The sequence below is a fragment of the Suncus etruscus genome, chromosome 8 (assembly GCF_024139225.1).
Source record: "Suncus etruscus isolate mSunEtr1 chromosome 8, mSunEtr1.pri.cur, whole genome shotgun sequence".
In the NCBI taxonomy this organism is placed as follows: Eukaryota; Metazoa; Chordata; class Mammalia; order Eulipotyphla; family Soricidae; genus Suncus; species Suncus etruscus.
The window spans coordinates 48,037,446-48,064,191 of NC_064855.1; the positions used below are offsets into that span (position 1 = coordinate 48,037,446).

General features: G+C 37.7%; 1 protein-coding gene across 1 annotated transcript in view; it reads left to right on the top strand.

Moving 5' to 3' along the window:
• Window positions 1–25,398, top strand: part of FRY (FRY microtubule binding protein) — a 344,446-nt gene extending 319,048 nt beyond the window's left edge. Inside the window, 5 exon segments of the mRNA XM_049778737.1 lie at window positions 7,352–7,435; window positions 15,957–15,974; window positions 18,090–18,200; window positions 21,795–21,997; window positions 23,907–25,398. Of these exon segments, the coding sequence (XP_049634694.1) occupies window positions 7,352–7,435; window positions 15,957–15,974; window positions 18,090–18,200; window positions 21,795–21,997; window positions 23,907–24,165 (675 nt within the window). The 3' untranslated portion in view covers window positions 24,166–25,398.
• Window positions 25,399–26,746: the final 1,348 nt, after the last annotated feature.

Below are 26,746 nucleotides of genomic sequence, written 5' to 3' on the forward strand. Positions count from 1 at the left end.
ATGGTAAATAGTGCTGCAATGAATATAGGTGTGAGGAAGGGATTTTTGTACTGTATTTTTGTATTCCTAGGGTATATTCCTAGGAGTGGTATAACTGGGTCGTATGGGAGCTTGATTTCCAGTTTTTGGAGGAATCTCCATATTGCTTTCCACAAAGGTTAAACTAGACAGCATTCCCACCAGCAGTGATTAAGAGTTCCTTTCTCTCCACATTCCGCCAACACTGCTTTGTTCTCATTCTTTGTGATGTGTGCCAATCTCTGGGGTGTGAGGTTGTACCTCATAGTTGTTTTGATTTGCATCTCCCTGATGATTAGTGATGTGGAGCATTTTTTCATGTGTCTTTTGGTCATTTGTATTTCTTCTTTGACAAAGTGTCTGTCCATTTCTTCTCCCCATTTTTTGATGGGGTTAGATGTTTTTTTCTTGTAAAGTTCTGTCAGTGCCTTGTATATTTTGGAGATTAGCCCCTTATCTGATGGGTATTGGGTGAATAGTTTCTCCCACTCAGTGGGGGGCTCTTCTATCCTGGGCACTATTTCTTTTGAGGTGAAGAAGCTTCACAGTTTAATATATTCCCATCTGTTAATCTCTGCTATCACTTGCTTGGAGAGTGAAGTTTCTTCTTTGAAGATGCCTTTAGTCTCAATGTCCTGTAGAACGTGTTGTTTTATATATCTTATGGTTTCGGGTCTGATATCGAGATCTTTCATCCATTTGGATTTAACCTTCGTACATGATGTCACCTGGGGGTCTAAGTTCAATTTTTTGCAAGTGGATATCCAGTTGTACCAACACCACTTGTTAAAGAGGCTTTCTTTGCTCCATTTAGGATTTCTTAATCCTTTATCAAAAATTAGGTGATTGTATGTCTAGGGAACATTCTCTGATTATTCAAGTCTATCCCACCGATCTGAGGGCCTGTCCTTATTCCAATACCATGCTGTTTTGATAACTATAGCTTTGTAGTACAGTTTAAAGTTGGGGAAAGTAATTCCTCCCATATTCTTTATCCCAATGATTGCTTTAGCTATTCTAGGATGATTATTGTTCCATATGAATTTCAAAAGTGCCTGATCCACTCTTTGAAGAATGTCATGGGTATCTTTAGAGGGATCGCATTAATTCTGCACAATGCTTTGGGAAGTATTGCCATTTTAATGATGTTAATCCTGCCAATCCATGAGCAGGGTATGTGCTTCCATTTCCACGTGTCCTCTCTTATTTCTTGGAGCAGAATTTTACAGTTTTCTTTGTATAGGTCCTTCCCATTTTTAGTCAAGTTGACTCCAAGATATTTGAGTTTGTGTGGCACTATTGTGAATGGGGTTGTTTTCTTAATGTCCATTTCTTTCTTATTACTATTAGTGTACAGAAAGGCCATTGATTTTTTTGTGTTAATTTTGTAGCCTGCCATCTTGCTATATGAGTCTATTGTTTCTAGAAGCTTTTTCGTAGAGAATTTAGGGTTTTCTGTGGAGAGTATCATGTCATCTGCAAACAGTGAGAGCTTGACTTCTTCCTTTTCTATCTGGATTCTCTTGACATCGTTTTCTTGCCTAATCGCTATAGCAAGTACTTCCAGCGCTATATTGAATAGGAGTGGTGAGAGAGGACAGCCTTGTCTTGAGCCAGAATTTTGAGGAAAGTTTTTCAGTTTTTCTTCATTAAGGACAATGTTTGCCTCTGGCTTGTGGTAGATGGCCTTAACTATATTGAGAACGGTTCCTTCCATTCCCATCTTGCTGAGAGTTTTGATCAAGAATGGGTGTTGGACCTTATCAAATGCTTTCTCTGTGTCTATTGATATGATCATGTGATTTCTATTTTTCTTGTTGTTGATGTTGTGTATTATGTTGATAGATTTACGGATGTTAAACCAGCCTTGCATTCCTGGGATGAAACCTACTTGGTCGTAGTAGATGATCTTCTTAATGAGGCGTTGAATTCTATTTGCCAAGATTTTGTTGAGGATCTTTACATCTGTATTCATCAGCGATATTGGTCTGTAATTTTCTTTTTGGTAGCATCTCTGTCTGGTTTAGGTATCAAGCTGATGTTGCCTTCATAAAAGCTATTTGGAAGTGTTCCTGTTTGTTCGATTTCATGAAAGAGTCTTGCCAGGATGGGTAGAAGTTCCTCTTGAAAGGTTTGAAAGAATTCATTAGTAAATGCTTCTGGGCCTGGACTTTTGTTTTTGGGCAGACATTTGATTACTGTCTTAATTTCCTCAATAGTGATGGGTGTGTTTAGATATGCTACATCCTCTTCATTCAACCCTGGAATATTATAAGATCCAAAAATTTATCCATTTCTTCCAGGTTTTCATTTTTAGTGGCATAGAGTTTCTCAAAGTAGTTTCTGATTACCCTTTGCATCTCTACCATATCACTAGTGATCTCTCCTTTTTCATTCCTAATACGAGTTATCAAGTTTGTCTCTCTCTCTTTCTTTGTTAGTTTTACCAGTGGTCTATCAATCTTGTTTATTTTTTCAAAGAAACAACTTCTGCTTTTGTTGATCTTTTGGATTCTTTTTCGGGTTTCCACTTCATTGATTTCTGCTCTCAGCTTTGTTATTTCCTTCTGTCTCCCTCTTTTTGGGTCCTTTTGTTGAGTACTTTCTAATTCTATGAGCTGTGTCATTAAGCTATTCAGGTATGCCCCTTCTTCTTTCCTGATGTGTGCTTGCAAAGCTATAAATTTTCCTCTCAGGACCGCTTTTGCTGTTTCCATAGGTTCTGATAGTTTGTGTCTCCATTGTCATTTGTTTCCAGAAATTCATTTTATTTCCTCTTTGATTTCCTCTTTGATTTCATCTCGGACCCACTGGTTATTCAGTATTAGGCTGTTTAACTTCCAGGTATTAAAGTTTTTCTTCTGTGTCCCTTTGTAGTTCACATATAATATCAGGGCCTTTTGGTCAGCGAAGGTAGCCTGCAAAATTTCTGTCCTCTTGATATTATGTTTTATGTGCTAGCATGTAGTCTATCCTGGAGAATGTCCCATGTACATTAGAGAAAAATGTGTATCCAGGCCTCTGGGGGTGGAGTGTCCTGTATATATCTACTAGGCCTCTTTCTTCCATTTCTCTTTTCAGGTCTAGTACATTCTTGTTGGGTTTCAGTCTGGTTGACCTGTCAAGAATTGACAGTGCTGTGTTGAGTCTCCCACAATCATTGTGTTGTTATTGATATTATTTTTCTGATTTGTCAACAATTGTATTAAATATTTTGTTGGCCCCTCATTCGCTGCATATATGTTTAGGAGAGTGATTTCTTCCTGCTGTATGTATCTCTTGATTAATACAAAATGTCCATCTTTGTCCCTTACAACTTTCCTAAGTATAAAGTTTGCATCATCTCATATTAGTATGGCCACTCCAGCTTTTTTATGTGTGTTGTTTGCTTGGATGATTTTCCTCCAGCCTTTTATTTTGAGTCTATGTTTGTTCTGACTACTCAGGTGTGTTTCTTGTAGCAAAAGGTTGTATTGAGTTTTTTATCCATTTAGCCACTCTGTGTCTCTTAACTGGTGCATTTAGTCCATTGACATTGAGAGAAAGAATTGTCTTGGAAGTTAGTGGCATCTTTATATCGAAGTTTGGTGTGTCTGTTGGTCAGTCTTGTCTTAAAGTAGGCCGTTCAGTTTTTCTTTTAAGAATGGTTTTAAGTCTGTAAAGTTTCTGAGCTGTTGTTTGTCTATGAAACCATGTATTGTTCCTTCAAACCTGAAAGTGAGTTTTGCTGGGTGCAGTATTCTAGGCAAAGCATTTATTTCATTGAGTTTTGTCACTATGTCCCACCACTGCCTTCTGGCCTTGAGTGTTTCTGGTGACAGGTCTGCAGTAAATCTCAAGAATGTTCCCTTGAATGTAATTTCTCTTTTCGATCTTGCTGCTTTCAGAATTCTGTCTCTATCTGTGGGATTCATCATTGTGACTAGGATGTGTCTTGGGTGTTTTTCTGGGGTGTCTTTTAGTTGGTACTCTTTGGGCATACAGGATTTGATCGCATGTATTCATTAGCTCTGGTAATTTCTCTTTAATGATGTTCTGGACCGTTGATTCTTCCTGGAGATTTTCTTCCTGGAGATTTTCTTCCTGGGTCTCTGGGATTCCAATGATTCTTAAGTTTTTTCTGTTGTGCTTATCATAGACTTCTATTTTCATCTGTTCCCATTCTTTGAGTAATTTTTCCATTGTTTGATCATTTGCTTTAAGGCTTTTTTCCAATTTCTTCTGCTGTATGGAATTGTTCTTCATCTCATCTTCCAGTGTACTAATTCTATCCTCAGCTGCTGTTAACCCGTGGGGAAGCTCAACCATGTTTTTCTTCAATTCATCTACTGAATATCAGACCTGTTATTTGATCTGAAATTTCAGTTTGGAGTTTTCTGATTTCTATCTTCATATTCTCTTGATTCTTATTAGTGTTCTCTTCTATAGTTTCTTTGAGTTCTTTGAACATCTTTCATATTGCGACTCTAAACTCCTTATCTGAGAGACTGACTAGTTGGTTGGTCATGTTCAAGTCATCAAAGTTGCCATCGTCATTCTTTATGTCTGGCACTGGCCTGCATTGTTTCCCCATTGTGACACTTGTATTGTGGATTTTTCTACGTGTTGTGGTTGTATTCATTGGGTGCTGGCATCTGAGTTCCAGTGGAGTTCAGCGGCTTCCCCTTTCTGCGCATGTAAGCTCAGCTCCAGAGAAGGCTCCAGGGAAGGCGAGCCAACCGCAGTTGAGCCACACACAGGATGAAATCAGGCCGAAAATGGAGCACAACACAGAAGACAGGCAGATAGGGGTGCTGGCATCTGAGTTCCAGCAGAGTTCAGCCTTCAGCACAGTTCTTAGAGTGATTTTCTCTTCTTGTTTTAATGGCGTTCGGAGCAGTCGTGCTCTGCTGGAGCCTCTTTTTGGCCCACTCCCAAGAGGTTCAAGCGACAGGATAGGAGACAGACACACATAGGCAGCACTCACAATTTCTCACAGTCGGGCCCCACTGAGCAGGCGTAGTTTCGTAGATTTTCCCATCCTGATGTCACAAACAAGGGACCTGACTTTTGCAAAGTACTGCTTATAGCCAGTTTTCACGTTGTGAAGCAGTTCCTTGGTGTGCCCGCCCTTGAATGAGCCTCTTGGAGAGCGAGTTTTCTGGAGCCTCTTTTCGGCCCACTCCCAAGATGTTCAAGCAACAGGACAGGAGACAGACACACACAGGCAGCACTCACAATTTCTCACGGTTGGGCCCCCCTTTAAGAATGTTCTAAACTATGAAGCCTTTTTTCAGCAAAGCCCCCTCCATCAATGTCAAGTACTACTAGAACTAGAAATTGTTTACACCTGACATACCTGCTTTATATTTTGAAGCGCTTTGACCCATTCCACCTGTGTCAATTTTCCTATGGATTAATCCTTTTTTCATCTATGAGTGAGTGTGTTTGTGTGTTGTGGCCACCTCTATGTTTGTATAATATCCATCCATATTATACATAGTGTCTGTCTATAATGTATAAATGCCCTTCCTTCTTGTATATGACCATTTCTTTATCCCAAAAAGATGATGCCATTGCTGCCACTGCTACCACAGTGGCCACACTGTTGCTTATGGTGCTGCTCCAGTGTAAATTTGAAGGATCAGTTAAATCAGCCAGGCTGGACTTGCTGCAGACCACTCACTGCATGGAGAGCAGAGCTTGGGCAGCACCATTGGCGTGTAAACTGCTCATGATGTTCTCTAGTGGCTCATCCTGCATTAAGGTCTCCTGCTCTATGTCAGCATTCTGGCTGATAGTGCTGTTGCTGTCAGACAAGTTACTGAACTGCAAGTTATCCTCAAAGAAGAAGGCAGCCTGTGTGATCTTGTGATTGGATTACTGGATCTCTCCATACTTTATATTCCCTAAGGTGTGATCTGGTTCTTGCTAATAAAAGACCATATTTCAGGAAGGCTGGGGCTCATTCTTAGGTCTTCCTCCACTAAACTGCTTTCATTAGGAGCAGAAGGCTTTTGTGGTGGGATTCATGGCTTGAGTGTTGGAATTCCTGAACTCATTTTTGCCTGCTTTCACTGTGTGGATTATTTCCTACGTCTACATTCACTGCCAGACCCACGACTTTTCAGGTTCTAGTTTTGGAGCCTGAGGTTTCCTCACACCATGCATTAGAGGCTTACTCTACAAGTACTCAGCATGGGCTCTATCCCGAATACTCTAGATGGCTCCCTGAGCCATAACAGGAGTGATTCTTGTATGCAGAATTGACTAGTATTCTTAATAACATAGGTTTTATTAAAATTATATCTTCAAAATATTATTTTTTTAGTTTTTATTCTGAGCCCATAGTTTCACCAACCCAATGTTGGTTGGTGAACAAGCCAGTCTTTTGCTACCTGAATTTCAATTTCTACAGTGTTTATTGTTTTCAGCCAAAATATTTCTTTTCTCATTAGTGTTAGTTACTATCCCAGATGCTGAATCCTTGCAGGATCCCTAAATAACTGAAATGCTATAAAATATCTTTTTCTATAGCAAAGTAGATCTGACCCTCATAGAAACTACTTCAATATAACAGAGAATTAGGTATATTCTGAGACCACTGCACTCTCCAGAATCAACTTTCCCAGAGTGATAAAACAATGGGTAAGGCACTGGCCTTGCATGAGTCCAACCCAGATTCAATCCCCCCAACAAGTTCTATCAGGAGTGATCCCTAAGCATAGAACCATGAATAAGCCCTCAGAACTGCCAGATGTGATCCCAGAACCAAAAATAAATAAAAATAGGGGGAAAAATAACCAGAATCACCTACCCTATAAGAAGGTATTGGTCATATCTCTTTTTCATTCAAATGAAAGGTGAACCGTATAAACAACATGTGTATTTGGTTTAATTTATACATTAGTAATAGTTTGGTGAAACAAAATGATGCATCACAATGTCAATTGTATGTTTTTAAATGACCATAACTAAACCCATATACACAGATATTTAATTTCCAAATTAATATTTAACCTCAAAAATAATTTTTTTTTGGTTTTTGGGTCACACCAGGCAGTGCCCAAGGGCAATTCCTAGCTTTCTGTTCAGAAACCGCCCCCAGCAGGCTCAAGGGAGCATATAGGTTGCCAGAATTCAAACCACCATCATTCTGCATGCAAGGCAAATGACCTACTGCCATGCTATCTCTCTGGCCCTTAAAAATGATTTTTAAAATATAAACCATCATAACAACATTTTAGTTTAGTGTAATTATAAAATTAGTCAATTTCCCTGACAAAATAGATAAGAAAGATGTTTCTAGTACATCACTCAATATATGCATGTTTTTATCTCTTTCTGACAACAGTGGCTTGCAAACTGTAAGGCAACATTTGCAGGAGGATCAAGAGATGGAGTAATCACATGTCAACCAGGGGACTCAGAAGAAAAGGTAATAAAAAGCTTCTTGAATTTATCTTTTCTGTGCTCTGACATTGTGTGATACTTTTAATTCATCCAAGAAGTGCGAAACTTAAGAGGCGGATGTGTCCTCCAGCCAATGCATTGACAAGAAACCAGTTGAGTAAGACAGAATGATGTTCAAACCAAGCATGACTGTGTGCATCATGATGGGATTTGGGTTTTTTTTTCCTTTTGGAAAAGTAGAGGTACTAAAATAACCATTTTTAGATACCTTCTAACTACACTAATCATTATCCTAACTTCTGTTCTTCATCAAAATATATAAAAATAATAAATTCAGTACTTTTATACTAAATAAACTACTTAGCTCCCTCCATCAAGAAAGTGTTTGACCTTTCAGCAGCACCAGGTTTTTCTTTCCTCGTTTAAAATTGAAATAAAAACATACCTCAAAACAGCTGGCTTTCAAAATGCATACCATAACTTATAGGAAATTGGGTAGAGCAATGTGAATTAAATTGATCAAGTCGGCAATTATATAAGACCTGTTTCTGATATGGCCCACTTAATAAAAACAATCCAAAATGACAGACAAATGTCTGCCCTCCTGAAGCTTTTTATTTCATTGGGGAGACCCACTAATCAAAAATCAACCAATAAATTTCCAGTGTCAATGGAAAGAAATGGCATGAAGGAACATAAAGAGAAAGCACTAGGGGAGCCTATAGTAAGGGAACATGACTGTGGTGAGAGCAGTTTGGGGAATGCATCTCTGTGGCATCTAAAGTCAGCCAAGCAAAAGGAGTGAATGAAGAGCCTGTGTCAAAGCCTGATCCTTGCAAACACTGAAGAGAACCTGTGTGTCTGGGAGAACAGAAGCCACATGGAGCAAACTTTGAGAAGAGTCTGTAGAAACTGGCCAAAGCCAGACCGTGCAGAGTTTGGGTGGTCCTCTCATAGCAATGGTGATCAACTACAAAGTTTTAATAGGTAAGTACGATTGGACTTGGGCTCTCCCATTCTACTAAAGAAACAGATGAAAGTGAGTCAGGAAGGAGTAGTGAGGACAAGTGGTGCATCTATCTAGGTGGAGAGTTTGTTATCCTGGAGTTACGTCATCATCACTGAAAGGGCATACAGGTTATACACCTCTAGAAAATTAGAATCACCTTCTATTAGAGTAAAGAAAATCAAACTTTGAGATCAATTTTTCCAATTTAATACCAGTCTGATCACTGTTTTTGAACAAGTCTACAATTCTGAGAATAACTATCCACCCCATCTGTGACTCACTGGTTAGCCCCTTGAACTATTTTAATAGCGAGATCAGAGACTGAGAAAATTACAAGACCACAAATTCAATATCCCAATATGGCATTGATTTGCATTTTCACATCACACACTTTCTCTAGGACACATTTCTGTTTGACATTAGGACTAACAGAATTTCATATCTCTTAACTCTTTGACACTTTGATACTTCCCAGCATGGGAGGTATGGTAAGCAGCATTGACCCTGTTCTCTAAGCGCAGAGAAAATCAAGCTTGTTTTATCTAAGTTTCTATGACTGATAAGTGACATGCACAAATTAGTTTAGGTGCTATGTCTGGAAATACACAAATATACATGATGAAAGGTTTCTTTGTGTTATAGCTTGAAATGTGCTTTCATATGCAATACCTGTTTAACTTGCAGCTCAAACTTCAACACTAACATTTTCATTAGTTCATGCATATGAAACTGAGGTGCTCAGATATTTTTTACTCTGATTTTTTCTGAATAAACTGTCATTGGCATTCTCCAGAAAAGCATGTTAAATAAATAATCATAGTAATATCTAATATATTTATATATAGTCTGTATTTCCACCTTTATGGTTACCTGTTAATACCAATACCTTTTGGGTAAGTGAGACAATCCAGGGTTTAAGCCACTTTACCCATATGCCAGGAGCTGCACTCAATCCCCAGCACCACATAAAGTTCCCCACACCACCAGGAGTTATCCCCCAAAGGAGGAGCCAGGAATAAGCCCTGAGCACTGCTGGGTACCCAAATAACAACAACAATAATAACAATAAATTAATAAAAATAAAAATTACTTTGATTCCAGCCCAATTCTTGTTCCACTGTACTCTGCTATTAAAATTAATTTAATTCATGGGGCCAGAGAGATAGTAAGTAGGTATTGCACTTGCCTTCCCTGAACAAGATTGAGTACAGCTGGGTACACTACAAAAACAAGAAAATAATAATTTAATCCATAAAAACTACAAAAACAAGAAAAATAATAATTTAATCCATAAAACAATTGTCAGTTTACAATTTATCTAGAAAATTATGTGCTGGAGGCCAGAGTGGTAGCACAGTGGTAAGGCGTTTATCCTGCAGGTGGCTGACCCAGGACGGACCTGAGTCTGATTCCCGGCATCCCATATGGTTCCCTGAGCCTTTGAGGAGTGACTTCTGAGCACAGGGCCAAGAGTAACTCCTGAGCACTGCTAGGTGTGGCCCAAACCACCCCCAAAAAAGAAAAAAATTATGTGCTATTATATTAGTACATACTTAGTTCAACCATGATATTGCTTGTACAATGATATCTATATAACTAATTATAGTCATTAATCATCCAAACACCCTCAATTGTCAAAACATATAATATTAAATTTCAATCAAAAATGCATGAACGCATTATGTAGTTTAAAAAATAATTGAAATAGGGCCGGGCGGTGGCGCTGGAGGTAAGGTGCCTGCCTTGCCTGTGCTAGCCTAGGATGGACCGCGGTTCGATCCCCCGGCGTCCCATATGGTCCCCCAAGAAGCCAGGAGCAACTTCTGAGCGCATAGCCAGGAGTAACCCCTGAGTGTCACAGGGTGTGGCCCAAAAACCAAAAAAAAAATAATAATAATAATAATTGAAATAGGTTTGATCCCATATGGTCCCCCAAGCCTGCCAGTAGCAATTTCTGAGCGAAAAACCAGGAGTAACCCCTGAGCACTGCCATATATGCCCCCACAAAAAAAAAAAAAAAAAAGGAAGACCAAAAAAAGTGGACAGGAACTAATTATTTCTTATGGACTATACCAGGGATCTACAATCTAAAGAGCCACTTGACATATTTCCAAAAGAAAAAGAAACCTGGCAGCTGTAACCGAAGGGGAAAAAAACATGGGAGCCACAAATCCATCTGGACATTTGAAACAAATATAGCACTGAATACATTGTTTCTTATCTTAATGCTATATACAGGATCGTGCAGCTAACTGTTGATCTGAAGAAATAACTTTTTCACTTAACAATGTAAAACATATATTTGTGTAAATCAATAGCCAATTAAAATATTTAAGTGATACTGCTCTCCTCCCCCCTGCTATCAGCTCTGCTGTCAGAGTCCCGGCAAAGCTTCAAAAAGAGCCGCATGCAGCTCTGGAGGTCCAGTTGCCGACACCTGGATTATGCATATATACATATAAAATCTTACTAAAGTATTATAACCAATATTTTCTTTCCAGTTCTGCAAATGAAATTCAGGAGGCTAACTAAAGGTTCTTTCTATTTATTTATACATTTCCAACTTTAATTTTGGCAGCAATATATAAACAGAAAAAGCTAGAGAATAACTTCTAATATATATCTAATGTATAATACAGTTTTAGTACTCTCCACAAAACACTCAGAAATAATGAGCCTGGACTTCTTAGATCAAATTAGATCAAAAGATCAACTAAATCTGATGTTTACAGCATTTTTTGCAAAACCATTATGCTTTCATCGAATTGTTCTTGTTAGCTCAGTGCTTCAAAATTTTCCTGACAATTCAGTGATATGAGAATCAGATAAAATATTCTGTAAAAGTTCCTTTTGGTCCTTTGTATGTGACAATATTGAAGTGTGATGTTTGTCAGAAAAGCAAACTATGTAGCAACTGAAGAAAGTGGTTTGCTCTCTTAATGAGTCAAAAAGGCTGAGTTGTAATCATCCGGATACAGTGGTTGGTTTTAAACTCTGTTTCAATTTATTAGTAGATCCTAGAAATAGTTTGGTCACTGGGCATGCAGATAAAACCACAAGCAGATGGGCGACTGGAATGATGTTTTGACTATAAGTGCTACTTTTCCCTTTGTTATAGTCAAAACATCTTTCCAAATATTAGTGTAGCTAATTATTTCAGTTACGTATTTCCTATCTATGCATAATCAGTGAATGAGATGCCTAGAAGATGAGATGTTCTTAGAAAAACTGAGTTAAATATTGAACAAGACATATTTTCCCTGTTGAATTGTAAGGCCTTCTATATGGAATCCTTTTTCCTCTGCCAACTACAGAATTGTCTTCTGAAGTTTCCCTGAAAATAGTGAATTCAAAATAAAAGAAAGTGGGGCCGGAGAGATAGCATGGAGGTAAGGCATTTGCCTTGCATACAGAAGGAACGTTGGTTCGAATCCCAGCATCCCATATGGTTCCCCGAGCCTGCCAGGAGTGATTTCTGAGCGTAAAGTGAGGAGTAACCCCTGAGCACTGCTGGGTGTGACCCAAAAACCAAAAAAATAAAAAATAAATAATGAAAAATAGAAAAAAAAGAAAGAGAAAATAACACAGGCCAGAGCAGTGGCATTTGCCTTGCGCTTGGTGCATAGCCAGGAGTAACCCCTGAGTGGCATCGGATGTGGCCCAAAAACAAACAAGAGAGAGAGAGAGAGAGAGAGAGAGAGAGAGAGAGAGAGAGAGAGAGGGAGAGAGAGAGGGAGAGGGAGAGAGAGAGAGAGAGAGAGAGAGAGAGAGAGAGAGAGAGAGAGAGAGAGAGAGAGAGAGAGAAAATAGTAAATACCTCTGGTATTTAATTTTATACCTCTGGTATATAATAAGCTTAAGGGCACTTCTCTTTCAAAGATTTGAAAAACATTCGTGACAGAGTTTAAACAAACAAACAAACAAAACTATTCAACAGCATAACTAAAGTAGTCACCAATGTACCAGGCCCACTGATACCACAACAGGTGAGTACCTATCAGTTTGTACACATAATTCTACTTAGGAGATTATGTGCATCTATGTAAATTGAATGGGCAAGCTACAAAATTCAGTTATATTCCTTAATCTTTATACCTTATCGTTTAAATCTTCAGACATTAAATATGATGAAAACAGCTAATATAGTATACTTAGACTAATCTTTTGTCATGTTGAAAATTTCTGACTTTTCTCCCTCCACCTGAAAATTTCTTATTTTTACATGATTATATCATAAACAAAATACACATTTTAGAGAAGAATGTGGAGGAAAATATCAAGCTATGCTACTGTAAATCAGCATTTTGTTTTGTTTTTATTTGTTTTGAGGCCACACTTAGTAGTGTTTAGAAGCTCCTCAGAGCAAATTGCTTGGGGTTGTTCCTCGTTGTTTCTCCGGGGATCTTGCAAGTGCTGGGAATAGAACCCAGGCATCTCACATACAAAGCATGCGCTTAGCCTATTGAGTTATCTTCCTGGTTCCTGAGATCAGTTCTTAATGTCTTGGTTTCTTGAAATCTTTCTAATTTTGAGAAGACATCTCTCTGTATCCAATATATTAACCAAATCATATCAAGAGCACAGGAATAAGGCTTGAGGAAAATCCTTGTCTAATTAAAACATATACATCTGCCCAAAAAAAATCTAAGTACACCAAAATATAGATTTATATGCTTTAAAAAGTCTATAGGGATTGTTTTTTTGTTTTGTTTTGTTTTTGTTTTTGTTTTTGGGCCACACCCGGCGTTGCTCAGGGGTTACTCCTGGCTGTCTGCTCAGAAATAGCTCCTGGCAGGCACAGGGGACCATATGGGACACCGGGATTCGAATCAACTACCTTTGGTCCTGGATTGGCTGCTTGCAAGGCAAATGCCGCTGTGCTATCTCTCCGGGCCCCTAGGGATTGTTTTTAAGTCCAGATGCATAAGACTATTAATGATGGAAGGTAACATTTTCATCAAGTGCCCAACTAAAAAAAAACAGCTTACATTTTATTTTCAAGTTCTAAATGCAAAGTAGGTCCTAGTGTACGGCCTAAGAACGGGTGCTCTAATAATAAATACCAAAACAACTTTAACCAACCCACCTAAAAAGGAGAGTTTAAGAAAGACACTGAGTACTGATGTTCATTCAGTTGGCCATCTCCCAAGAAACACAGAATGTTTGGCCTTAAGAGCTGAGTGGGAGGAATTCATTGACAATGAAATTCTTGAGCTCGAGCTGTAGTCCAAAATCCCATTTGCCTTTATTGAACAGAGAATATTTTACTTTAGCTGATTGGATAATCTTCTTGAGTTACAACCTTGCTCTGGATAAAAGAGAAAAGATCATCTTTTTTTAACTTGCACACAGGCTATGTAATTTACTTCATATTTTCTTAATCCCACAGTAGAAATTTAATTATATAAGCTGTTACATGCTAATTAATGAGCATGCTATTTCAACCAAATATGTTTTCTAAGAAATTCTGTATATATAGACTTAAGACTCTTGCCCCCTTTTTTTTTTTTTTTTTATTTTATTTTTTTTGTTAGGGCCCGGACCAGCCGGGGGTGAGGTGAGGAGAGGAGGGAAGGGAGGGAAGGAGGAAGGCAGGGTGGAACCGAGAGACTCTTGCCCCTTTCTATGGAAACATTGTATTTTTGTACGTAAGGTATGAAAATTTATCTAGTCTTGAAAATAGTACTTACCTCAGGTTTTGTAAGTTATGTCACAGACTTAAAAGCCAGAAAAAGATCCAAAAACCAAAAAAATAATCTCTAAAAGATAGTTATGATTGCTGTCCCCAAAAGTTCCCAATAAAAATAATGCAGTATGGGACCGGAGCGATGGCGCAGCAGTAGGGCATTTGCCTTGCAAGTGGCTGACCTATGGCCGACTGCTGTTCGATCCCACGGCTCCTCATACGGTCCCCCAAGCCAGGAGCAATTTCTGAGCACATAGCCAGGAATAACCCCAGAGCATCACCCGTTGTAGCCCAAAATTCAAAAAAAAAAAATGCAGTAGGCATTTGTACTCCAGGCCCAAGCAATGCCAGCAACAAAGCAAAATAAGAAATGTACAGAGTACTGAGAGTGGAGGTGTTAGTGGTAATATTCTAATTATCTTTGTATATCCTAATTAAAATAATATAATAGGGTTTTATTATATACTTTATCATGGGCTTAATTCAGTACATAAGTTGATGACAATCTGGGTGGGTTTCGGGGGAAGAAGCTTTAAAATAAGGATTTTTATTGTTGAGTATAGAGTTAGATAGGTTTGAAATGTTTTTAAAATCCAGAAATAGACATATTGCCTGATGATTAAGAATAGCCTAATTGACTGTTTTAACTCAAATTAAATGTATCTCTTTCCACATTTCTAAACTTTCCTTTCATTGAGATAACATTCGAAAAACAGTCACCATAATTGAACTTTCCACTTATAACTAGTTATTATTTTAAGATTTTATTTATTTATTGTATTTTCTTGGTTTGGGGGACCACATCAAACTTGCTCAGGGTTTAATCCTAGCTCTGTGCTCTGGAATCACTCCTTGCTTGGCTCAGATGACCATTTGTATGCTAGCAGTTCAACCCAATTAACCACATACAAGGCTAGTGTCCTACCCACTGTACTATCTATGCTAACTTGTCCCAATTTTTATTACTTTGCACTATCAGTTCTAGATTACCTTTAGAAATCGCCTGGTATAGGAATTTTTTAATTCAAAACAAATTCTTGTCATATCTCATATTTAAGAATAGGATAGTCCTTTGAATGACAATATCTAATAATCTTCAGTGGGAAAAACAATGTGACTCTAAAGAAAATACTACTTATAGGTCAGAGAGATAGCACAGTGGTAGGACGTTTGCCTTGCATGCAGTCAACCCAGGACAGATAGTGGTTCGATTCCTGGCATTTCGTATGGTCCCCTAAACCTGCTGGGATGATTTCTGAGCACAGAACCAGGAGTAACCCTGAGCATGGTGTGACCAAATACCAAAAAAAAAAAAAAAAATTTTACAAAAGAAAAAAGAAAATACTTCTTAGATTATTAATTTCATTTTATGTTGATTGTATGGACATAAGTTAGCAGATATAAAGCTAAAGATAATAAAGATTCTGCCTTAACTAACATATAATAGTGGTAACATCTATTTATGCTATTGTTCTTCAAATAACTTAATTTGATCAGTTTTTCTATGTGTATTATTATTCACGTTCATACACTAAAATCTTCCAGCCTAACAGTTTGATTTCTGGTCTTCAAGGCTGACAAAAAATCTAAACCAACTAATAAAAGACTTGACAAGATTAAATATTTTATTTTCAGAGGAACATTTCCCACCAGGAAGCTTGTTTTAACGAGATCGCTGTGCATGTTGAATGGGTACGACATTTGCGACCATTGATCAAGTTTGGGCAAGCAATGCTAATACTGCTGACAGTTCTGCTCTTGGAAGAGGGCCGTGCTTTCTGTTGCATGCATTACACTGACCCTGTACTTTCTTTCCTTTCCTTTGTTTCCTGTGCCATGCTTGCTGTGTAGCAAATGGAATCTCTTGCAGTAAGTTAACTTTCTTTCATACTTTGTCCATTTAGGCATGGACCCATAACAAATCTTATTTTTACAGTTACTATTATATCTTTTAGCATGGTTTCCCTTTTCATTTTGTTTTGTTTTATTTAATAGACTGAGATATGCAATTTATCAGTAGCATTCTTAGCTGCCATCGTCCCAAAGTAAAAACCTATATTACTATGAACTCTCATACTATCAGTGAAATATTTTGAGTAATGATGCATATTATCTGACACTTTAAAAAGTTAGAGTTTTTCATAGCTAGGTTTTACTCTAAATTTGGAAGGTAGCATTCTATTGTTTGTTTTTTTAACATGTGAGTCAAAAATTGTATCTGCAAGATATTTTAAAGTTTCCATAAATTTTAATGATCATAAAAAAATTTATTCAATCAACCAAAGGCCTAGGTTGGGTTAATTCTTGAATATAGCTATTTCTTTAAACTTAGGTTGATTACCAGCCTTGAAAATAAATCAGTCGCAGTAGGATGGTTTTCTCTGCATGCCAGAGGGAATGTGTGAAACAGCAAGCTTCAATCTGGTAGTTTTAGCACAAACATGATTAACTTCAAAATTCAGATCAAAATGTGATCAGTATCAACAATAAAATATTCTTTTTCTTAAAGAAAGATATTCTTTTTCTATTCTTTTTTATATTTTCTAAAACTGAATTTAAATTTTTATCACTTCTCCCCTTAAGCTGAACTAAGGGAGCAATTTTAAGTTACCTCAGATGCTCCTACTTCTGTGCTGAGTTCTTTAAAAGAAAAGCCTTATTTATCCTTGTTTATTGAAAACTAAACTGTGAAAAGTTTCATTTAAGGCACTTATTTAACATACTTTCAATGGTGACTCTGAACCATAAAATTTGACACAGTGAAAACTATTCTTTTCCTTTTACTGAATCACCTCTCCTCCTGAGGGGCCAAGCAATTCTTAGAGTCAAATGGGAAAAGTTAGAAAGCCATTCTAATCATATAAAACTCAAAATAGTATGGTTGTTGGAATTGGAATTACTCATAATTTGCTTTTCCTTTGTACACATGATTTAATAAAGATAGGTTACATTTCAAAGATATCTACAGAGATTAAAGTCTATTTGGTATCAAAACTGTCATTTTTTTCAATTGAAGTCCTTTATGCTTTTATCATTTATCCTCTTTATATGCCATTTATATGCCATTTTATATCTAATTCATCAGATGTGTATTGAGCACTGAGTAGGAGCCACATCAGTACAGCAGGTAACAGAATTGCAGAGGACATTGTGTTTACATAGATCTTAGGTTAAGGATTTGCACCCTAAAGAGCAGCCAGAATTGTCACACAGAGCATGTGGCAAGTGTCTGCTGAAGTTATATGCCTGAAGAGTAGAATAATTTTATGTTTAACTTTCAGACACACTTTTGTTATTCTTGAAGGATTTTTAGGGAGGCACTCAGAATTGAACCGAGGGCTTCGAACAGAGGGGGCTGCAGACACTCATCTACTGAGCTACATCCCCAACCCTTTAATCATACTTCTTTTTTTTTAATAAATATTTATTTAAGCACCATGATTACAAGCATGTTTGTAGTTGGGTTTCAGTCATAAATAGAATACCCCCTTCACCAATGCAAACATACTTCTAATAAAAAGAAATTCTTAGCTTTTAAAATCAAAGCCAGAGGCTGGTCCGAATGCAGTGGTGTTTACAATTATTGATTACGGCCATTTACAGATTTCTTTTTTCCTTCTCTACTCCCACTGCTTCACTTGACTAGCCTAAAAAAAAATCAAAACCAGAGCTTAATTAAATTAACTCAAGAGTTAACAACAATTTCACTGGAAATATTATAGAATGTTGGCAGTTCATTTGGCCCCTTTATAGCTACTACTACAATCTAGTTAGCACTTTCAAGAGCTATTTTATTCCAGAGTATATGGTCAATTTTACAATGACAGTGACTGAATTTTGTTCTTCCTGGTTTATCTGAAATTATAGCAGTTAGTGAAATTTCTTTCTTGATTGTAAAAGGAATGTGTTTGTCACCACCAAGATTTCACTTGTTTTACAAGGATCATCCTAATAACTTTCTTCCCATGCCAATTTTCTCCTTAGCAATTGGAACTGTGTCAGAGATTATATAAACTACACTTCCAGCTGCTTCTGCTTTTTCAGTCCTACTGTAAGCTCATCGGCCAGGTGCATGAAGTCAGCTCTATGCCAGAGGTGAGCCTACAAATCTCCTGCCCTATGTTCTTCAATTATTCTCTTTGTTTGTCCCTTCTCTGTTATAGTTGTCCAAGTCACTTGATTCCCACATAATTATTTTGCTCAAGAGCAAGTTTTAAATTTGTCCTGTATTTATTTCTAGTCTCATTTGGTACTTCCAGAACTAGAGTGAGGAAAGGCCTATGTCCTTTGCACATTTGAGAATGACCTTGAGAAGTGTGTGTGCCCCTAAATGCTACTCTTTCAGGCCTCACTCACCTCATCCTCATCCTGGACCTGTGTCTGGGCACCATGTTTGAAAGAAACTTCTTTTCTCATGTTATGGTTTTGCTTTCTTCACATTTTGTGTGTGCCTTATATTGAAATGTATAGATGGCACTTGGTTCACTTTCATTCCCCTGCTTTGCTTATTTAATACTCTTTAAACATAAAACAACTTAAGCCTATTGTTTTCTAGCGAACCAAATTTTTTCTAGAAGTGAGTGAATACTACTGCATTGAAGAGAGTGAAAAAGTGATGGTATGTACAGGATATTAGGGAGATACAGAGGATGAAGTACCTAATTCCTCAGGTAGCAAGTCTTTGAAAACTTTTTGGAGGAAAGTGTCTGCATAAAAATTTCAAAATTTATTTAGGCACATTGATTTACAATACTATGAATATTAATGCTTCATCATAAATACAATGTCTTTACACCAGAGCCTCTACCAGAGTGCCAGCATCCCTCATCACCAATCTCTCTAGTACTTGTTTCACATGCAGTCTACCTGGGTTCAATTCCTGGTACCACATAAATTACCCTAAGCACAGCCCATTATAAGCCCTGTGCACCACTGGGAATGATCCAAAAAAAATGCAAATGATTGCTGTGTGAGAAGTCCCACATCTGATTCTGTGCTCAGGGATCACTCCTGATAGTGCTAAGTAACCCTTATGCAGTGCCAGAGATTAAACCTAGGTTAGTTTTGTGTATGTAAATATTTTAGGGGATTACCGGGGCCGGGAAGGTGGCGCTAGAGGTAAGGTGTCTGCCTTACAAGCGCGCCAAGGAACGGACCGACCGCGGTTCGATCCCCCGGCGTCCCATATGGTCCCCCCAAGCCAGGGGCGATTTCTGAGCACATAGCCAGGAGTAACCCCTGAGAGTCAAACGGGTGTGGCCCAAAAACCAAAAAAAAAAAAAAATATTTTAGGGGATTATTATGTTACTGACCTTAACCTGATTGGTGATTTGCCCTACTCTAGGGTGTGACCTGGCATTCTGCCCCCACCCTAGAGTGGTACCTGATTCTGCTTCCACCATTGGTTGGTATTTGATCCCACCATTGGGTGGTACCTGATTCTGGGGGATAAAAACAAGGGTCTGTGGAAGGCGAGAGGCTTTTTGGCAGGAACTGATGCTGAGGCTTTGGACTTCAGTCTTGTCCACCGAATAAAGCTAATATTTCCACAAGCCTGACTGTCTGTGAGCTGTTTACCCGACAGTTCAGGTTAGCAGTATACAGGCAAGTGCCCTATCCACTGAACTAACTAATACACATCCCTATGACTTTAAGAATATTTTCCAGGGGCCGGGTAGGTGGCGCTGGAGGTAAGGTGTCTGCCTTGCAAGCGCTAGCCAAGGAAGGACCGCGGTTCGATCCCCCGGCGTCCCATATGGTCCCCCCAAGCCAGGGGCGATTTCTGAGCACATAGCCAGGAGTAACCTCTGAGCGTCAAACGGGTGTGGCCCAAAAACCAAAAAAAAAAAAAAAAAAAAAAGAATATTTTCCATTGCCAACTCCAAAGAAGGTATGATTTAGGCATTTTATTTTATCATGAGCTCTTCATCTTCAGTTTTCCACCATACAATCATAAATTAATAAAAGAGAAGACAGTAGTTAATATTTTCCAACTTATCAAAGATTACTTTTCTCTCTCTCTCCCTCCCTCCCTCCCTTTCTCCCTCCCTCCCTCTCTCTCTCCCTCCCTCCCCCCCTCCCCTCTCTCTCATCTTTGTGCCAATCTATGAGCTTACTGCTGGCTCTGCACTCAGGAATCATCATATGTGGTTCCAGGAGTTGAAGCCAGGCCAGCTCATGCAAGGCAAACTCCCTACCCAACTATAGCTCTGGCCCCTCTTTTTTCTCTTGCGGCAGGTATTTAACAGGAGTATTCTTTAATAAAAAAATAAATAAAAAGAAAACATATAAATGCAATTCACATGGCATTTTTCCATAACAAAAAATTTGCCTTAGTAAATTATGAGATTATACCATAAGTATATGTGCATGTTATGGCACTATTCTTAATCTAGTTAATTTGTCATTGATTAAGATAAGTTTGGAATACTATACAAAGTATCCAAGACATACCTAGTTTTAGGAGAATTCTCTTTTCCTAGTCAAAATACTGAAATGTTTTATTTAAGATTACTTCAGAAAAATTTCAACTAGTTCTATATTTGGGAGTTGTATTTAAGCAGAATCTGGGCGTGAAAATAAGTTAGTTGTGCTGGAGGCCTTCTGCTCTATCACTTATACACTTAATTTGGGAATGAAGAATAAAAGTGAGTACATGGGTCGAAGAAGGTTGACACTGGTGGGATTGGTGTTAAAACTTCATATACCTGAAACTTAACTATGAATAACCTTATAAATCACAATTCCTTGATATTTTATTTGTTTTAAAATAATATCTTTGGGACCAGAGAGATAGCATGGAGGTAGGGCATTTGCCTTGCATGCAGGAGGACTGTGGTTCGAATCCCTGCATCCCATATGGTCCCCTGAGCCTGCCAGGAGCAATTTCTGAGCGTAGAGCCAGGAGTAATCCCTGAGCACTGCCGGGTGTGACCCAAAAAACAAACAAAATAATAATATATTTATTTAAGTCCATGATTACAAACATGTTTGTAGTTGGGTTTCAGTTATATAAAAAATAAACCACCTTTCCAAAAGAAACAGGCACCATCTAGTTGCATGGCAGTGGAAAAAAACCCTTAAAATTTATACCAGTTACCTAAAATGTTCTTGAGATCAGATTGCAATATTTTGCTCTCTCATAGTAAATTTTAGGGATGCTAAGAAATTATAAGAATTCTCCTAATTGAACACTGGATCTTTATTTGTTTCTGTTTTGTGGATACATCTGGCAGTATGACTCAGAAGCCATTCCCATTGCTACTCAGAGGATGATGTGGTACTAAGAAACAAAATAAAGCATCCTACATGCAAAGATGCTCTCAGTGCTTTGATTCTATCTCCACTGGAACTTTAATGCCTTTAATGTATTTTTTCTAAAAAGTATTTTTCTCAGTAACATCAATAATAACATTACATTGAAATTGTCATCTTCTTTCATAGAATTATGCCTTGAATATTTTCCCATGGCAAAAGATTGAAAATATGTACATTCAAACAGGGAAAATATGCATGATTATATGATTTGAGTAAGTTTTGCTGGAAATATTTTCATTTGTCAGACATTAATTGATTATCAAGGTATTTAACTTGTATGTCACTAGACCTATATCACCAAGTTCACATCATCAATTTTTCCCCCAAACTATCTAAGCCTATTAAGCCTAGTAAAATAATGTTTTTTAACAGCTGCTCAATATGTCAAGGGAACTGAGTGACTTAAAGAAAAATCTGAAGGAGGCCACAGCAGCCATTGCAGCCGACCCACTTTACATAGAAGGAGCATGGTCCGAGCCCACCTTCACATCCACTGAAGCAGCCATCCAATCTATGCTGGAGTGCTTGAAGAACAATGAACTCAGCAAAGCTTTACGGCAAATCAGGGAATGCAGGTAAACTACCCTTTCTTGTAGCAGTGGTAAAAGGAAATACATGCTTCTCAGTCACTTAGTCTCTGCTGGATTAAAATCACTATAAAATGAGCATCTATAATTGTTGAATGATGTGGAGAGATACTTTATATTGCAATAATAAGACTCACTTTGTCTTGATTTATTTAGAAATCGGTTACACATGTAAATTCAAAAGCAATACAATGTAATTTTCTTTTTTAGTATTATATTTGTGATTTTTAAACTTACTATTTTATATTTTATATTGGTATCAAAAATTAGTGTATGATGTCAAAATAGGACTAGAGAGATAGAATAGCAGATAGGGTATTTGATTTGCACTCACCAACTTGGGTTTGAGCCCAGATATCCCATTTGGTCCCTTTTGCTCTGCCAGGAGTAATTCTTTAGCACAGAGCCAGGAGTAACTCCTGAGCACCTCCAGGTGTGGCACAAAAACAAACAAAAAGTCAAAAATAAATTTAAAAAAACAGTTGAATCTAACTCAAATTTATTCAACTAAATTAAGTTACTAAAATATTATGAATTTTTGAATCCTTATCTTAGAAAAATACACTAACGTGCTTACTTTACATTTTAAAAGAAAAAGATAGAAGGAACATAAAATATTTTCTTTTTTTTGTTTGTTTGGTTTTTGGGTCACACCCAGCAGCGCTCAGGGGTTACTCCTGGCTCTATGCTCAGAAATTGCCCCTGACAGGCTCGGGGAAACCATATGCGATTCTGGGATTCGAACCACCATCCTCCTCCATGCAGGGCAAACGCCTTACCTCCATGCTATCTCTCCGGCCCCATAAAACATTTTCTATACCTTCTCAGAGCTTGACTGTGACATAAATGCCAGTGTTTATAACTTAGCTCTTCAAAGTATTGGTGCTGTTTCTGCATACTTTCAGAGTGTCCAGAAAAAGTTAATACACTTCACAGTATATTTAACTTAATCTGAAAACTTTTACTGTTTAAATTTACTTGTACTCTACACTTTGATAATAAATATTATCATGTTCATTGGAGTCAGAATGCTATAGTAAACTTTAGAATGATTTAAGGGGCCAGAGTAGTGGCACAAGCAGTAGGGCGATTGCCTTGCACACACTAACCTAGGACGAACCGCAGTTTGATCCCCCAACGTCCCATATGGTCCCCCAAACCAGGAGCAATTTCTGAGTGCATAGCCAGGAGTAACCCCTGAACAATACCAGGTGTGGCTCAAACCCTCCCACCCAAAAGAATGATTTTTTTTTTTGGTTGTTGGTTTTTGGGTCACATCTTGCAGTGTTCAGGGGTTCCTCCTGGCTCTACGCTCAGAAAAGAAATCACTCCTGGCAGGCTCAGGGATGCCAGGATTCAAACCACCATCCTTCTGCATGCAAGGCAAACACCCTACCTCCATGCTATCTCTCTGGCCCCTATCAAAACTGCTTTTTTTTTTTTTTGGAGGATGGTTTAAGATGATAAAATTCCCTGATATTTTTATAAATCAGGTTATTTTTATCAAAGTCAATAATACCCAGTCCTAAAATCATAGTAATTTTGGCACAACTCTGAATATACTAAAAGCCACTAAATTATATATATTGAATGGGTATTTTGTATAATATGTGAATTAGCTAAAAAAAAAATGCCTATTTAACATTTTCTTATATCTAGGGGTTAGAGTGATAGTGCAGTGGATAGAATGCTTGCCTTGCATGTAACCAACTTGGATTCAATCCCTGATATCACATAGGGTTTTCTGAGCCCTATGAGAAGTAAACCCTGGGCAGTGCAGGTATACCTAAAAAACAAATGATTTTTTTATAGTCTACACTAACAGACTCAGAACCTCTCAACTTTGAAAACTCTTTGTGTGCCTCAAATCTGTGTTGTTCTTTTGTTTTGACTGCAGAAGTCTGTGGCCCAATGACATCTTTGGAAGCAGTTCTGATGATGAGGTCCAGACACTACTGAATATTTATTTCCGTCATCAAACTCTTGGACAAACTGGTACTTACGCACTAGTGGGGTCGAATCAGAGCCTGACTGAAATCTGCACCAAGTTGATGGAGCTGAACATGGAGATCCGGGACATGATTCGTAGGGCCCAGAGTTACAGAGTCCTCACTGCTTTTCTTCCAGACTCCAGTGTTTCCGGCACTAGTCTCTGACAGGAGCCTCCCATCCCCCATGGCTTCCAAGTTGGGGGTGCTGCCATGCTGGGGTGATGTCATTCAGTGTCTTGTCAGCCTTCAGAAGGCTTGGTCAGACTGTTCTCCCTCTTGTCACCTGTAGGACTTTTCCTAAAGAGGATGAGAGGACTTCCAATGCGTAGCAATACTCTAAGAACTAAGGTAGTATAGAACATTCAGGAAACAAGACTCCATTCGTCATGCTGTGTGGCACATTTTGTTATTATACTGGGCAAATGCAACTCACTACTGAAGTGACTCCTATTGCATACCAAAGCCGACTACACTGAACAATACCTTCCTCTCTAGAAACAATTTTAGATTGGCAAAAGTGCAATGTTTTCACTTAAAAAATATTTTATATTCTAAAACTTGTACATTCTTCTCTATCTACGTTTGTTTTTCTTTTATCTTTTCATTTTTGTTTTTTATTTTCTTTTCATATATTTTTTTCTTTTTGGTGGGCTGAGGAATAGACAGGCAGAATGAAGCCAGCCATTGGAAACTGTAAGACAGTCTAAAGCTGACAGCCTGTATATGTGAAAAGGGAATTATAAATGGACAATTTAATGTACACTGTAGTTGAATATAGTTGCTATAACTAAAAGGAGCTGCTACAAAGTAACTTTCTTATGTTGCCAGGCTACTGTTTCTGAAAATTCTGGATCACTTTGCAGGGGTCTGTGATGAGGACTCGAGCACCAAAAGTGGTCCAGATAGACTTTTTTAAAGGATTTTGGCTGCTTTTTACTAGAATGTTGCTTTTATGAGCATATTTATACTACCGGAGGATGAGTGTTAGTTTTAACCAATTTTGCCATTTTGTAGAAGAAGGTCAAAGACATTCATGTCATAAATTTTAGTTCTTCACCTGTTGGGCATGCATATTTTAATACTTCACGTGGGTAGCAGGAAGCTGAATCATAAAGGTAAAATATGAATTGTCACTTTGCTAAGAAATGTCATATTTTATTTGTAACATATATGTATAGGGTCATCTGACATTTTTTCCTTAAACTTAATGCTGTCAAGTGTTAGATGTGTGCATGAAACCTTTTGCACATCAAAAACATATTCTAAATTTATCTATGTAACTTATTCACTCTGTAAATACACTTAAAGTTTTTGTGATGTAATATTATTGGCTGATGTTCTGTTCAGAACTTCCTTTAGACTAAAAAAATACAAAATACATATTGACCATGGATATTATTTCTGTTTAATGAAGATGTTTGCCTTTGATACACATTGGTTATGCCTGCAAGTTGCCATAGTGACCACCTCTAGAATTTATTTGTGTCTGTGAACTGCACCCATTGGTGTTGTGTGGCCTCCTAGCTTGAGCCACAAGAGATGTCGACAACCTCTCTATAAGTGTTCACCACCAAACAAACAACTCAAGTCAACAAATCATAGGTAGGTGAAATCTATAATTGTCCACAGAATAATTGGCAAAAGTGCAGTGTTTTCAGTAAAAACATCGTGGAATGTCAAGTTATGAGTTACATTTTTGAACTGGACTCTACATAGAAAAGTTGTAATGCCATCAACCAACTACATCTTATCTACTTATCAACTTATCATCTTATCAACCAACTACTGTCTTATCTACATCCCATTCAAAAATCAGAGACAAAGCAATCTCATTTCTAATCACTTCCAACTCATTTATTTCAACAACAACAACAAAAATATATATATGTATATATATATATATATATATATATATATATATTATATATATATATATATATATAATTTGCCATCTAGCACACAAAAACCGAATCTCAAGCTTTAATTTTCTCAGATATTCTGCAATAGGAAATCAATTCAGGACTTTTTTATAATGTCACCATGGATACAACTGTTAACTGATTTTAACTAAATTAACTGGGGGATATTGATATAAACAAACACACTCTTCTGATTTTTTCTTATTTTGTTTTATTTTGGGGCCAGATTATTTCTTATTTGTTTTGTTTTGGGTCCACACCTTGTGATGCTTAGGAGTTACTCCTGGCTATGAGCTCAGAAATAGCTCCTGGCTTGGAGACCATATAGAACTAAGGACCATCCTGGGTCAGCCACATGCAAGGCAAACGCCTTACCACTGCACTATCACATCTGCCCCTTCTGATTATTTCTTTTTTCTACTTGCCAGTAAGATAATTTGACATGATTCTGGAAGACAACTGCATTACTATTTCTGAAAAGTATTCCCCACCCCCAAAAAAAGCATATTTCTGTAGTTATGTGAGATTACCACAACAGCCAAGCTACAGTAGCAAAGTCTAGGCTTGGCTGACTTTCTATATGCCCTCGAATAAGAATATTCAATCACTATTATAATCTACTGTCATAGGAAATAGGCAGGAATTATTTTACTTTAATTTTATGAAAGATCTTGGTGAATGTGAAAGATTTCTTTATTGAATAGAGGTAGGGAGAGGATAACATTAAAGCTACAACCTTAATTACAGCTAAGCCCAGTAATAACACATGATTACCAGTCAATGGTACTGTGTCCATGTTATGAAAAAATTAATTTTTTTTCATTTTC